Genomic DNA, 13,805 nt, shown 5'->3' with positions numbered 1-13,805 from the left:
CACCTGGTACACTCCTCTTCAGTACCACCCTGTCAGCATCTCAATCACTCACTTACATCATGTGGGTAATGGATTTACCATTACAGCTTTAGTAGGGCTCATTCCAATGCTTTCCCAAACCGACAAAAAATAAGCTACATTTTCTTTCACAAGCGCTTCAATGCCTCCCGTGTGGATCGCAAAGGTTCGGTCGGGAACCAAAAGTCCCGTAAGACCCCCAGGGGAACATGTTTTGGCGGGTGTCCAAAATGTCAGAACACCACGTCTGTGATATTGGCCAGGCTGGAGAAAGACCATATGTAGTTTGTACTTTGTGTTCTTTGCAGTTCTTTTAGGTTTATTTGGCTGTATACCTGGAAAGCCGTTATGAAAACACTAAGGTCGTAATGTAATCGTCTTGGAGAACAGAACAGTTCCAGCTCTTAGAACATTACTCCCCTCCGACTACAGAACATCTCCAATGATAAGAGTGGACAGTTGTAAATGTTTCTCCACTACTGATAGTTTAGGATTTCCGTGTTCTGCTCCTCAATCCTAACTTGAATCACTATTAAAGTAATACCTTCAAGGTCCTGGATTATTTTATACAGGCACCTTCTGAACAAGCACTGTGACATCATATTGAATTATGACGGACAATGAGAATAAGTTGGAGGTTGTGTTTCCTCTGTCATAAGCTTTCACCTCACCTTTGGTATGAACAACGTGAGCGAAGCCCAGGAGAGGAGGAGGGCTTGTGTACTGTAATCTACGTAGCTAGTCTCTTTCATCACTGTCCAGAAATAGAGGAGAGGTGAAGGGCAGACTGTAATGTATAGCATTATATTTCAGATTCTCTTCCTCTTTCATTTGCCAGTTTATGATGACCCCAGACCGACCTCCACGTTTGTCTACTGTACAGTATTAACCACCAGCGTTACCATGGCTACCACACCAACACTGATGTCAACAACGGGTTTAAAATGGAACTATCTATATGACATCTGTGCATCTCGCAGTCTGGGCTGTGATCACAAGCTTGTCTCTACTGCACTTTCTCTCTCACAGACAAGACAGACAGACAGACAGACAGACAGACAGACAGACAGACAGACAGACAGACAGACAGACAGACAGACAGACAGACAGACAGAGAGACAGAGAGACAGAGAGACAGAGAGACAGAGAGACAGAGAGACAGAGAGACAGAGAGACAGAGAGACAGAGAGACAGAGAGACAGAGAGAGATGGTCATGTGAGCTCCTAGCTCAAGGAGTGACCAACAGACTCACATGTCCCTGTCCATTTGGCAGGGGATGAACGCGGTGTTTCTGGTCTCACTAACGTCATGTTTTTACCTCTCTGACAAACTCTACATTTGGGACTCATTATCTGGATTCTTCTTTCCTGGGTTTTTGGGAAAGATGAATTTGCCTTTAGACACTGATTTAAGTAAGGTCACTTGTATGTTGTTGCCCACCCTAATGCCTGAGGGCAACTTCACTCAAAGCGTGTTTCTTTGTTCATGTGTGCAGTGGTCTCTGTGGCTAGAACGTATTGCCCTCTGCTGGTCAGGTATGGGACATGTCGGGCGGGAGGGCATGAGTTGAATGGGAGGTTAAAGGCCTTATTTCCCCATCAATAAACTGGAACACAATGTAATGAGGGCAATATCTACCACTTACATTTCACAAGTCGATCATGCACTATAGAAATCAATAACAACTTATTGATAATGGCTCATCAAGCCCACAAGAAAAACTACCCAATCAAAATGGGTTAAAAGAGGTCAGAGGATTCAATGGAACATTCTAAACATGGTTCTCATAAACCCTGAAACAAATTCCAAATATTAGATGTATCCAATTTATCAATCAAATCCAGACTTTTTCATACCACTAGCCTGTGATGGATGAAGTCTTGTCCACTGCCTGAAACCAGGACTTGATTTCCTGTGAACGTTCAGTTGAAAACGGACCGTTACAAACACAACAAACTGTTTTGACCATGGTGTAATGGAACAGGTGAGGACAAAACATTGGCTACTGGCAATAACTCGTTATGTGACGGAGTGGGCTGGGGATTTCTGGTATAAAACCATTCAAACTGATTCATTCAGTAATTAACCGTTCCCCTGTGACTCTCTTTCCAAGGCTGAGGACATGGGAGCTCGTTGGGTTGTTGTCGGGGTTACGGGCCCTGTATCTCTGATGTCATCAGTGATTTGGGTATTATGATGAGGTAATAAACCAGGCTTTCCACTCTCTCAGCTATGTGCTATTACCTTTGATCTCTCCCTCTCTCTCTCAATTCTATTCAAAGGGCTTCATTGGCCTGGGAAACATATGTTAACATTGCCAAAGCAAGTGAAATAGACAATGAACAAAAGTGAAATAAACAATAAAACAAGAACACTAAACAATACACTCACAGAAGTTCCAACGGAATAGAGACATTGTCACGGTTGTCGTCCGTGATGGAGGACCAAAACGCAGCAGGTATGTGTATTCTCATCTTGAGAATTTATTAACTTAAAAAAATGAACGTACAAAATAACAAAACAAAAAAAAGAACGAACGAACGAACGAACGAACGAACGAACGAACGAACAACTACAAACAGTCTGGCTAGCATAGGCTCAACACAGAACAATCACCCACAAATCCCAAACACAAACACACCCTACTATATGGGACTCTCAATCAAAGGCAGATAGACAACACCTGCCTTCAACTGAGAGTCCCAACCCCAATTAACCAAACATAGACATACACTCAATAGACTCCACATAGAAATACCTGAACATAAACCAACACCCGGAATTACTAACTCAAACACCCTTTTAACAAAAACACACCACCCTGAACCACATAAAACAAATACCCTCTGCCACGCCCTGACCAAACTACAAAACAATTAACCTTATATACTGACCAGGACGTGACAGACATTTCAAATGTCATATTATGTCTATATACAGTGTTGTAACGATGTGCAAATAGTTAAAGTACAAAAAGGAAAATAAATAAAAAATAAAATAAACATAAATATGGGTTGTATTTAGAAAGGTGTTTGTTATTCACTAGTTGCCCTTTTCTTGTGGCAACAAGTCACCAATCTTGCTGCTGTGATGACACACGGTTGTATTTCATCCAATAGACATGAGAGTTTATCAAAATTGGATTTGTTTTCAAATTATTTGTGGATCTGTGTAATCTGAGGGAAATATGTGTCTCTAATATGGTCATACATTTGGCAGGGGGTTAGGAAGTGAAGCTCAGTTTCCACTTTATTTTGTGGGCAGTGTGCACATAGCCTGTCTTCTCTTGAGAGCCAGGTCTGCCAACGGCAGCCTCTCTCAATAACAAGGCTATGCTCACTGAGTCTGTACATAGTCAAAGCTTTCCTTATGTTTGGGTCAGTCACAGTGGTCAGGCATTCTGCCATGGTGTACTCTCAGCTTAGGGCCAAATAGCATTCTAGTTTGCTCTGTTTTTTTTGTAAATTCTTTCTGGTATGTCAAGTAATTATCTTTTTGTTTTCTCATGATTTGGTTGTGTCTAATTGTGTTGCTGTCCTGTGGCTCTATGTGAAATAAACAATAAAAAGTAACAATAAACATTACACCCTCCCTCCCTCCCCCCTCTCCCTCCTCTCTCTCCCCTCCCTCTATCTCTCTCTCATTCTCTCCCTCTCTCTCCCTCTCTCCCTCCCTCCCTCCATCCATCCCTCCCTCCCTCTCTCTCTCTTTCTCTCCCTCCTTATCCCCTCTCTCTCCCTCCCTCTCTCTCTCTCTCACACACACTCCCTCCCTCCCCCCTCTCTCTATTTCTCTCTCTCTCTCCCTCCATCCCTCCCCCTTCCCTCTCTCCCTCTCTCTCTCCCTCCCTCCCTCCAGCCCTCCAGCCCTCCCCTCTCTCTCCCTCCCTCCCCCTCTCGCTCTCCTGCCATCCCCCTCTCTCTCTTTCCCTCCCTCCCTCCCTCCCTCCCTCCCTCCCTCCCTCCCTCCCTCCCTCCCTCCCTCCCTCCCTCCTTCTCACCCTTTATCTCTCTCTCCCTCCCGCCCCTCTCTCTCTCCTTCCTTCTCCCCTCCCTCCCTCCCTCCCTCCCTCCCCCTCTCTCCCCTCCCTCCCTCTTTCTCCCCCCTCTCTCTCTTTTTCTCTCCCTCCCCCTCTTTATCTCTCCCTCTCTCCCTCTTTCTTTCTCTCTCTCCTTCTCCCCCTATCTCTCCCTCCCTCTCTCCCTCCCCTCCCCCCCCCTCCCTCACTCACTCACTCCCTTCCTCCCTCTCTCTCTCTTTCCCCCCTCTCTCTCTCCCCTTTCCCCCTCTCTTTCTCTCCCTCCCTCTTTCTTTCCTTCCTTCTCCCCCTCTCTCTCTCCCTCCCTCTCTCTCTCTCTCTTTCTTACACACTCCCTCCCTCCCTCCCCCCTCTCTCTCTATCTCTCTCTCTCTCCCTACCTACCTCTCTCTCTCTCTCTCTCTCCCTCTCTTTCTCTCTCTCCCACCCTCTCTCCCTCCCCCTCTCCCCCTCTTGTGATATGTCCACCCTCCTCCATTTTATTAGACTCCTGATTAAATATTAACAGAACCTATGACTAGTGGGTTCTTCTGTCCAAGGTAAAGGTGAGTCTTTATCTAGATGTGGGGCTGCACGTGTCTTCATCAAGATGGGGACTTGTATAAAGTCCTCTCCCTGCTGCCCAGGTGACTGATTTGACAGCTGGAAGACACAGTGAGTTGTGAGACCTGTTAGTAAAGGAGAGAGGGACATTGTTGATGATGATGCTGGGTCTGGGGTCTGTTGGATTGGTTCTGTTATCTCTGGCTGTCCAGAGTGGACATGGAGCCCAGGACAGGTGAGTCTGGGAGGGATACTGTAACTCTACTACAGTTAGTCTCCTATGAAGGATTACTTAACAAGTCAGACTAACAGGAATTTTATAAAAAATTCATACATCGGTAGCTGATTTACAACCAATTTATTACCACCAAACCAAGATGTATTCGTTCGATGTGCATACAGTATACAGTATGTGTGTGTCAATGTACAGTGCTGTCTGGAGTAGAGAGGAGACGACTGAGAGGAATTACTACACCAGGTACCACAATATGTCAGAGGTGAGAGAGAATACACATACACAACACACACACACACAAAGAATGAGTGAGTCCTCACTGCATAGAGACACTGGTACCTCTCCCTATAGATTACAGCATGGATGGAGCAGATGAAGAGGGAGAACCCAGATGTTGTGTCCTCCATGGTCTACGGTCAAACCTATGAGAGGAGGGACATCACCTTACTGAAGGTTCTTCACCTCTCTCTCTCTCTCTCTCTCTCTCTCTGCATTCACTGTCTTCAGCGTGCCTGGCCCTGGCTAGGTCAGTCTTACATGGAAACCACTAAATAGCTTTCATCACTAGTGTTCTTCTGCTTTGACTAGACCCAAGAGGCCAATGTCTGCAGCTCAATGGAGATCTCCTATTGGTTGTTGTGTTGCAGATTTTAGATGTACTAATCTCCTATTGGTTGTTATGTTGCAGATTTTAGATGTACTTATCTCCTGTTGGTTGTTGTGTTGCAGATTTCAGATGTACTTATCTCCTATTGGTTGTTGTGTTGCAGATTTTAGATGTACTTATCTCCTGTTGGTTGTTGTGTTGCAGATTTTAGATGTACTTATCTCCTGTTGGTTGTTGTGTTGCAGATTTCAGATGTACTTATCTCCTATTGGTTGTTGTGTTGCAGATTTTAGATGTACTTATCTCCTGTTGGTTGTTGTGTTGCAGATTTTAGATGTACTTATCTCCTGTTGGTTGTTGTGTTGCAGATTTCAGATGTACTTATCTCCTGTTGGTTGTTGTGTTGCAGATTTTAGATGTACTTATCTCCTGTTGGTTGTTGTGTTGCAGATTGGTCTGAGTTCTACTGGGAGGAAGAAGGCTATCTGGATGGACTGTGGGATCCACGCCAGAGAATGGATTGCTCCTGCTTTCTGCCAGTACTTTGTCAGAGAGGTGTGTGTGTTTGTGTGTCCATTACAGTGAACATATCCTTGTTTCTGTCAGTACTGTGTCTAGGGGTGTGAGTACCAATCATGGTACCCTCCTTGATTTCTACCAACAGATCCTGAGAACGTCCAAAACCGACACCAAGGTGAATGAGATGATGAAAAATCTGGATTTCTACATCACACCAGTCTTAAACGTTGATGGCTACATCTACTCTTGGCATAATGAAAGCGTAAGTACGGATTAATGTTACTTCAGACCAGCTTTGACACATTCTGGGAAACTACTGGAAATCTTAGACATGGCTTTAATTCAAACATATCTACCTCACAGGTAGTGTGCATACAGTGTATGTCTACAACATCCAAGACATAATCTCACCCACCAGCCAGCTCTCTCTCTGTAGCAATTGAGCCTAGGAAAGAGGTTCAAATACCTAGACATGAAAATATGCTAAGCTAGATTTACAAGTAACAAGAGCTCCATCTATTGGCTTGGATGACATATTGTAACAGAAATATTATTGTTGACAGTATTATCATCCCAGTTAGTGACTAGTGGTTCTCATCTCTGTAGACTCGACTGTGGAGGAAGTCCAGATCTCCAGGAACAGGAGGCTGTACCTGCTATGGAACAGACCTCAATCGTAACTTCTACGCTAACTGGGGCAGTGAGTATGGTTCTTACTCTAAACCACACTCACTCACACACACCAGGGTTGGGGTCAATTCCATTTCAATTCCATTGAATTCAGATATTACACTGAAATTCCAATTCTCAATGCTTTTCAATGAGGAACATTTGGAATTTGGTTTACTTCCTGAATTGTCTGGAACTGAGGTGGAATTGACCCCAACCCTGACACACACACATCCTAACTGTGTTTTCCTCTCCTGTCTGTGCAGTGGTTGGTGTCTCGACAGACTGCTGCTCTCAGACCTACTGCGGCACCAAGGCTCTCTCTGAGTCTGAGGCCCGGGCCGTCACAGACATGTTGGGGAAGATGAGGGAAGACGTCCTGGCTTTCCTCACCATCCACTCCTATAGCCAGCTAATCTTGGTGCCCTACGGACACCCCAACATCTCAGCACCTAACTACGATGAGCTGGTACGCCTGTTCCACACACAAGTAGACCAGGTTTTTCAATTCTGCTTTTGGAGACGCACAGGGGTGCAATTTCTTTGCCCCTAATAACGTATGTCTCTGTGTTGCCAGATGGAAGTGGGTCTGGGAGCAGCCAAGGCTATAAAGGCTGTCCATGGGATGGACTACACTGTAGGCACCTCACCTGATATCCTGTGTAAGTAGTGAGGCTGAGAGGATATTGTGACTTCTAAGTGGCTGTAGTTACATGAATATCCTGTGCACTGTTTACAATTCAACAAATCCTTTTTTGTGTTTCTCTATTATTGCAACCACTGGCCTATACTCTGTCTCCAGATGCCAACTCGGGCTCGTCTCGTGACTTTGCCAGGCTGATCGGCATCCCGTTGTCTTTCACCTTTGAGCTGAGGGACAAGGGCGAACACGGCTTCGAGCTCCCAGAGGACCAGATCCAGCCCACCTGTGAGGAGGCCTATGCTGGAGCACACCACATCATCACCTACGCACACGACAAGGCCTTCTACAGCTATGCTGCCACCGTCACGGCAACACTGTGGACCACACTGCTGGCAGCCTGGGTCTCTAGCGCCACCCTGCTGTAAACTGGGAGGACTGCAGGAGTCAGGCCAGGAGATGGTGGCAGTTTATCAGTATATTCAGAAATGAGACTTTGGACAAAAGTGATAAACTGTCAGATAGACTATATTAATTTGTTCAATCACTTATTTTATTAACTGTGCTTTGTTATTTGTTTCTCTACAATTCTTCTGTAAAATATGTTAAACAGTCGTTAAAAGTGACAAAACACAAACACGTTTGTACAGTAGTATATTTTGAATGAACATTTCAGTGATATAAATATACTCAACTGCTATGTATTGTTGTCGCAACGTCCTGCTTCTGTTACTGAGCCCCACGAGTTCAGTAAAGGTCCAGCTCAACATTAGATCAACCTCTCCGCTCCGGATCAAAGATTTTACTGTTTAACTTGATTAGATCCAACAGCACCATTGTGTCCAGTTGCTTTCACCTCTGTCAGGTTTCTAGTTTTTATCGTCACGTGCCCAAGTACAGTGAAATAGCTTTCTTGTTTGCTCGTTCCCAACAATGTGGTAATCAATATCAGTAGTACTATCATTTGTTTGTATAAAAAAGTAAAGTAGAACAAAAACACACTGTTCCTGGGTAGCAGAAGGTTACGTTGACCCCCTCTCCCCTGTCCATGTGTAGCTGAGGAGCATTAAAGGTGCTGCAGGGTCAATCTGTTGTCTGCATTGGCCGTGCAGTATTTACGGTGATACAGCCTCTGCAGAAGTCAGGGCATTCATACTTGTTGCACTTCGCAGAGCTGTTGTGAGGAAAGTTGTCAAGGAAGTGAGCTTGTGTTCATACAGGACCTCCCGCCCCCACCTACTGTCAACCAATCATGTTAATGCAGAGCTATACGAAGCTATACGGAGCTATATGGACCCCTCCGCATCATTACAAAATTTGGGAGGCGCACAGTGATGTGGTACAGAGCTCAATTTGGCTTCTGTTTAGTTTAGTTTATTAATTCGACCATTTTAAAAAAACAAGCACCCATAAAACTTAAAAAGCCATACATGCACTTGAGTAAAATCATGGAGGATAACACAATAAAGTCTGGGACTTATTTCCATTGTGGTCCTCTTGAGACAAGATGGCTAGGCAACATCGAACACAGTTAAGCACACATTAGCAACACCTGATCTGGTGCTGTGATTATGTGCATCCCTAACATGGGGAAAGTAATCAGATATCTGGGCGCAGAACCATAAATACTCCTGTAAACCAAACCCAGTCTAATCTGAGACACCAAAGCCTCAACAGGCAGCCAGTTTCTGAAAGCAGCTCCTGCCTATGGGAGTACGTGGACTCACCTTCAATACTACCCTGATCAGCTTATTCTGGTCTATCTGGAGCTTCCCCTTCATAAGCTTAGATAAGCCCCCAAACCAGGAAGTACTAGCGTAGTCAAAATGGCATTGAATGAGGGCAGTGGCTAGCACTTTCATGGAGTCCTTATCAACATGCCTCCAGATGCTCCGCAATTTGCATCAGACCCTCCAAACGGAACTTCCTAACATTCTTTCGGATCAAGTATAAATGGGCTTTTAGTGCATCTGAGATAATCACAGTCATCAGACTAGTGAGTTCTTCTGATCAAGGTAAAGGTGTGGCTTTACATATTTCTTTTATTACCACTAGATCAGCGCCATTCTGTCTTTCTTTTCTCTTTCTTGTAACGACATAACAGAGATAACAGAGAACAGTTTCTTACATCATGTCTTTATCTAGATGTGGGGCTGCACGTGTCTTCATCTAGATGGGGACTTGTATAAAGTCCTCTCCCTGCTGCCCAGGTGACTGATTTGACAGCTGGAAGACACAGTGAGTTGTGAGACCTGTTAGTAAAGGAGAGAGGGACATTGTTGATGATGATGCTGGGTCTGGGGTCTGTTGGATTGGTTCTGTTATCTCTGGCTGTCCAGAGTGGACATGGAGCCCAGGACAGGTGAGTCTGGGAGGGATACTGTAACTCTACTACAGTTAGTCTCCTATGAAGGATGACTTAACAAGTCAGACTAACAGGAATTTTATAAAAAATTCATACATCGGTAGCTGATTTACAACCAATTTATTACCACCAAACCAAGATGTATTCGTTCGATGTGCATACAGTATACAGTATGTGTGTGTCAATGTACAGTGCTGTCTGGAGTAGAGAGGAGACGACTGAGAGGAATTACTACACCAGGTACCACAATATGTCAGAGGTGAGAGAGAATACACATACACAACACACACACACACAAAGAATGAGTGAGTCCTCACTGCATAGAGACACTGGTACCTCTCCCTATAGATTACAGCATGGATGGAGCAGATGAAGAGGGAGAACCCAGATGTTGTGTCCTCCATGGTCTACGGTCAAACCTATGAGAGGAGGGACATCACCTTACTGAAGGTTCTTCACCTCTCTCTCTCTCTCTCTGCATTCACTGTCTTCAGCGTGCCTGGCCCTGGCTAGGTCAGTCTTACATGGAAACCACTAAATAGCTTTAGATAGAACTAGTGTTCTTCTGCTTTGACTAGACCCAAGAGGCCAATGTCTGCAGCTCAATGGAGATCTCCTATTGGTTGTTGTGTTGCAGATTTTAGATGTACTAATCTCCTGTTGGTTGTTGTGTTGCAGATTGGTCTGAGTTCTACTGGGAGGAAGAAGGCTATCTGGATGGACTGTGGGATCCACGCCAGAGAATGGATCGCTCCTGCTTTCTGCCAGTACTTTGTTAAAGAGGTGTGGATGTGTTTAACTATTATTGTGGGGACCAGAAATAAACGAACAAGAATAGTAAACAAACTAAAATTTAACCAACTGGGGACATTCTGTTGGTCCCCACGAGGTCAAATGCTATTTCTAGGGGGTTTAGGTTTAAGGTTAGAATTAGTGTTAGAATTAGGTTTAGGTGCTAGGGTTACTTTTTGGGTTAGGAGCTAGGGTTAGGTTTAAGGTTAGGTTTTTGGGTTAAGGTAAGAGTACGGGTTACGAGTTAGGCAAAATAGGATTTTGAATGGGACTGAATTGTGTGTCCCCACAAGGTTAGCTGTACAACACATTGTGTGTGTGTGTGTGTGTACTATCATAGAAATGAAAGAGCATGAAGCAGTACTGGTGAGAATCTCCTCCTTGATTTCTACCAACAGATCCTGAGAACGTACAAAACCGACACCAAGGTGAATGAGATGATGAAAAATCTGGATTTCTACATCACACCAGTCTTAAACGTTGATGGCTACATCTACTCTTGGCATAATGAAAGCGTAAGTATTGATTAATGTTACTTCGGACCAGCTTTGACACATTCTGGGAAACTACTGGAAATATGACAAATTGTGTCTTTAATTGCGTCACACCTCTGCCAGGTGTTATCAGTACAGTACATAGTCCACAATAGACCTAGACATGCTGGTACAATATATGAGTAGACTTTACAAGTAACAAGAGCTCCATCTATTGGCTTGGATGACATATTGTAACAGAAATATTGTTGTTGACAGTATTATCATCCCAGTTAGTGACTAGTGGTTCTCATCTCTGTAGACTCGACTGTGGAGGAAGTCCAGATCTCCAGGAACAGGAGGCTGTACCTGCTATGGAACAGACCTCAATCGTAACTTCTACGCTAACTGGGGCAGTGAGTATGGTTCTTACTCTAAACCACACTCACTCTCACACACCAGGGTTGGGGTGAATTCCATTTCAATTCCATTGAATTCAATTCTCAATGCTTTTCAATGAGGAACATTTGGAATTTGGTTTACTTCCTGAATTGTCTGGAACTGAGGTGGAATTGACCCCAACCCTGACACACACACATCCTAACTGTGTTTTCCTCTCCTGTCTGTGCAGTGGTTGGTGTCTCAACAGACTGCTGCAATCTGTTCTACTGCGGCACCAAGGCTCTCTCTGAGTCTGAGGCCCGGGCCGTCACAGACATGTTGGGGAAGATGAGGGAAGACGTCCTGGCTTTCCTCACCATCCACTCCTATGGCCAGCAGCTCCTGGTGCCCTACGGACACCCCAACATTTCAGCACCCAACCATGAGGAGCTGGTACGCCCGCCCCCAAAAACAAGTTGTGTTGTAATAGACGGGTGTTTTAAAATGGGGATCAACAGGGTGCACGTGTTTTCTGACCATGTTAACCTGCAGTATGTCTCTGTGTTGCCAGATGGAAGTGGGTCTGGGAGCAGCCAAGGCTATAAAGGCTGTCCATGGGATGGACTACACTGTAGGCACCTCACCTGATATCCTGTGTAAGTAAGGCTGAGGGAACACAACGAGTCACCAAACACTGGAGTGAGCAATGCCTGGTTAATCCCATTTTATCAAGATCGACATCTATACTCAAGACACATGGCAATCCAATGGGAAGAGACTATACAACTACTGGCCTATAAAACTCTCTCTCTGTCTCCAGATCCCTTCTCGGGCTCGTCTCAGGACTTTGCCAGGCTGATCGGCATCCCGTTGTCTTTCACCTTTGAGCTGAGGGACAAGGGCGAACACGGCTTCGAGCTCCCAGAGGACCAGATCCAGCCCACCTGTGAGGAGGCCTATGCCGGAGCACACCACATCATCACCTACGCACACGACAAGGTCTTCTACAGCTATGCTGCCACCGTCACGGCAACACTGTGGACCACACTGCTGGCAGCCTGGGTCTCTAGCGCCATCCTGCTGTAAACTGGGAGAACTGCAGGAGTCAGATGAGACCCACTTATTTTGTCAAGTGTGGTATGTTACTTGTGTCTTTAAAACTCTACTGTAAAACTGTTAAATTATCATCTACTTCTAATGTTACTTTTAATATTGACAAAACACATACAGGTTATTTGTAGTACAGTGTGTTTTGAATTAACATTTCAGTGATATAAATACACTCAAACTGTAATGATCTGTTGTCATAACTTCCTTCTTCTGTTAGATCCATGAGTTGTCCCCTCATAAGTCCAGCAACCGTTGCCATGTTTACCCAACCAAAGGTGCTGATCAACATTAGTTCAACCGTTACCATGTCTACCCAACTGCCTGACTTGATTAGGTCCTACAAAGCAGTTCTAATGTATGCGTCTTCTATCCCTGTGCTTCACCCCTCTCTTCTCTGTTTCTGGGTAGCAGCAGTGTTAAGTGGTGTTGAACGGCTGGAAGCCCTGTTGTCTCAGGCAGGCCAGAGGCAGGAAGAGTTGGTCCTCCTGAGGAAACTGGTCCCACCGTGTCCATGTCCAACCTGGGACAGAGACAGAGAGGCAAAAATATCTACATAAACTCTGATACATCATTAACACATTATTACATCATTAACTTGCCAGTGTAGTAAATAGTGCAGGCCAAATACAGTAATACCATTGGAATTCCTGGGAACCTAGGAGACTGGGATAGCCAGGTTTCTCACCTTCATTTTTCTCTGGTTCGAGGTTAACTGGCTCTGCTGCGTAGCTCCTGTCCACTTCTCCTTGCATGATGATGGTGATGTAGTGGTACTGCTCCTCGAGCTTGATGGAGTTCACCACGGATGCGAACCTGACTTCTTTCAGGCGCACTCCTGCCTCTTCCATCACCTCCCTGTGTGCGCATTCTTCCCAGGTCTCTCTTCAAATGAAAAAGACAACTATTGGTCAACTTTAATATCAAATGAATATCACACACTTGTTTACATTAAGAAATACTTAGCTACTCACCCAAATTCTAGATGACCGCCAGGTAGCTGATACGTTCCTTTGCCCATTGCACTTTTTCGCTTCCCTACGAGGACGCAGTTGGAGTGAGCTGAATCTGTGACAAGAACCCCTACTCCGACACCAGGGCGCTTGAGGGGTCTGCAGTTTTCTGTATCTCGTCAAATCAGACCACGGTAATTCAGTTAGTAAAACCATAAGCAAATAGCGCTACTATAAACACATGCTATGGCATATGCTCTTCTATCGTTTCAGGCAACTTCACCACGCACAGCTCCTCCTCAACAACGAACGGAACGAGCTAGGTTGTCACGTGAATATCACTTCCGGTACATTTTTGTTGTTGTTGCATATCAGGCAAAGTTATCTGGGTTATCTTAGAAATGTAGATACTGTAACGACCCTGGGTTTATAAGCGCGGAAATCGACTCTGCCGGATGAGCTT

General features: G+C 44.9%; 3 protein-coding genes across 3 annotated transcripts; 2 read left to right on the top strand and 1 right to left on the bottom strand.

The window, feature by feature from the left end:
• The first annotated feature begins 4,628 nt into the window (after positions 1–4,628).
• On the top strand, positions 4,629–7,975 carry LOC115196395 (carboxypeptidase O). The gene is made up of 9 exons (XM_029757195.1): positions 4,629–4,836; positions 5,032–5,098; positions 5,188–5,289; positions 5,894–5,998; positions 6,108–6,224; positions 6,569–6,662; positions 6,898–7,100; positions 7,209–7,293; positions 7,434–7,975. The coding sequence occupies exons 1-9, from the start codon at positions 4,757–4,759 to the stop codon at positions 7,697–7,699; spliced, it is 1,119 nt and encodes a 372-aa protein (XP_029613055.1). The 5' UTR covers positions 4,629–4,756; the 3' UTR covers positions 7,700–7,975.
• A 1,452-nt stretch (positions 7,976–9,427) lies between these two features.
• On the top strand, positions 9,428–12,406 carry LOC115196396 (carboxypeptidase O-like). Its single transcript, XM_029757196.1, has 9 exons — positions 9,428–9,633; positions 9,829–9,895; positions 9,985–10,086; positions 10,315–10,419; positions 10,827–10,943; positions 11,224–11,317; positions 11,533–11,735; positions 11,854–11,938; positions 12,103–12,406. Exons 1-9 carry the CDS (start codon positions 9,554–9,556, stop codon positions 12,366–12,368), a joined length of 1,119 nt encoding a protein of 372 aa, XP_029613056.1. The 5' UTR covers positions 9,428–9,553; the 3' UTR covers positions 12,369–12,406.
• A 67-nt stretch (positions 12,407–12,473) lies between these two features.
• On the bottom strand, positions 12,474–13,805 carry LOC115196397 (nucleotide triphosphate diphosphatase NUDT15). The gene is made up of 3 exons (XM_029757197.1): positions 13,364–13,805; positions 13,078–13,274; positions 12,474–12,912 (listed from the first exon to the last, which is right to left on the bottom strand). The coding sequence occupies exons 1-3, from the start codon at positions 13,408–13,410 to the stop codon at positions 12,809–12,811; spliced, it is 348 nt and encodes a 115-aa protein (XP_029613057.1). The 5' UTR covers positions 13,411–13,805; the 3' UTR covers positions 12,474–12,808.

Source organism: Salmo trutta, chromosome 6 (assembly GCF_901001165.1).
Source record: "Salmo trutta chromosome 6, fSalTru1.1, whole genome shotgun sequence".
In the NCBI taxonomy this organism is placed as follows: Eukaryota; Metazoa; Chordata; class Actinopteri; order Salmoniformes; family Salmonidae; genus Salmo; species Salmo trutta.
Note: the sequence above shows the minus strand (reverse complement) of the source record. Positions and strands in the feature narration are given on the sequence as shown.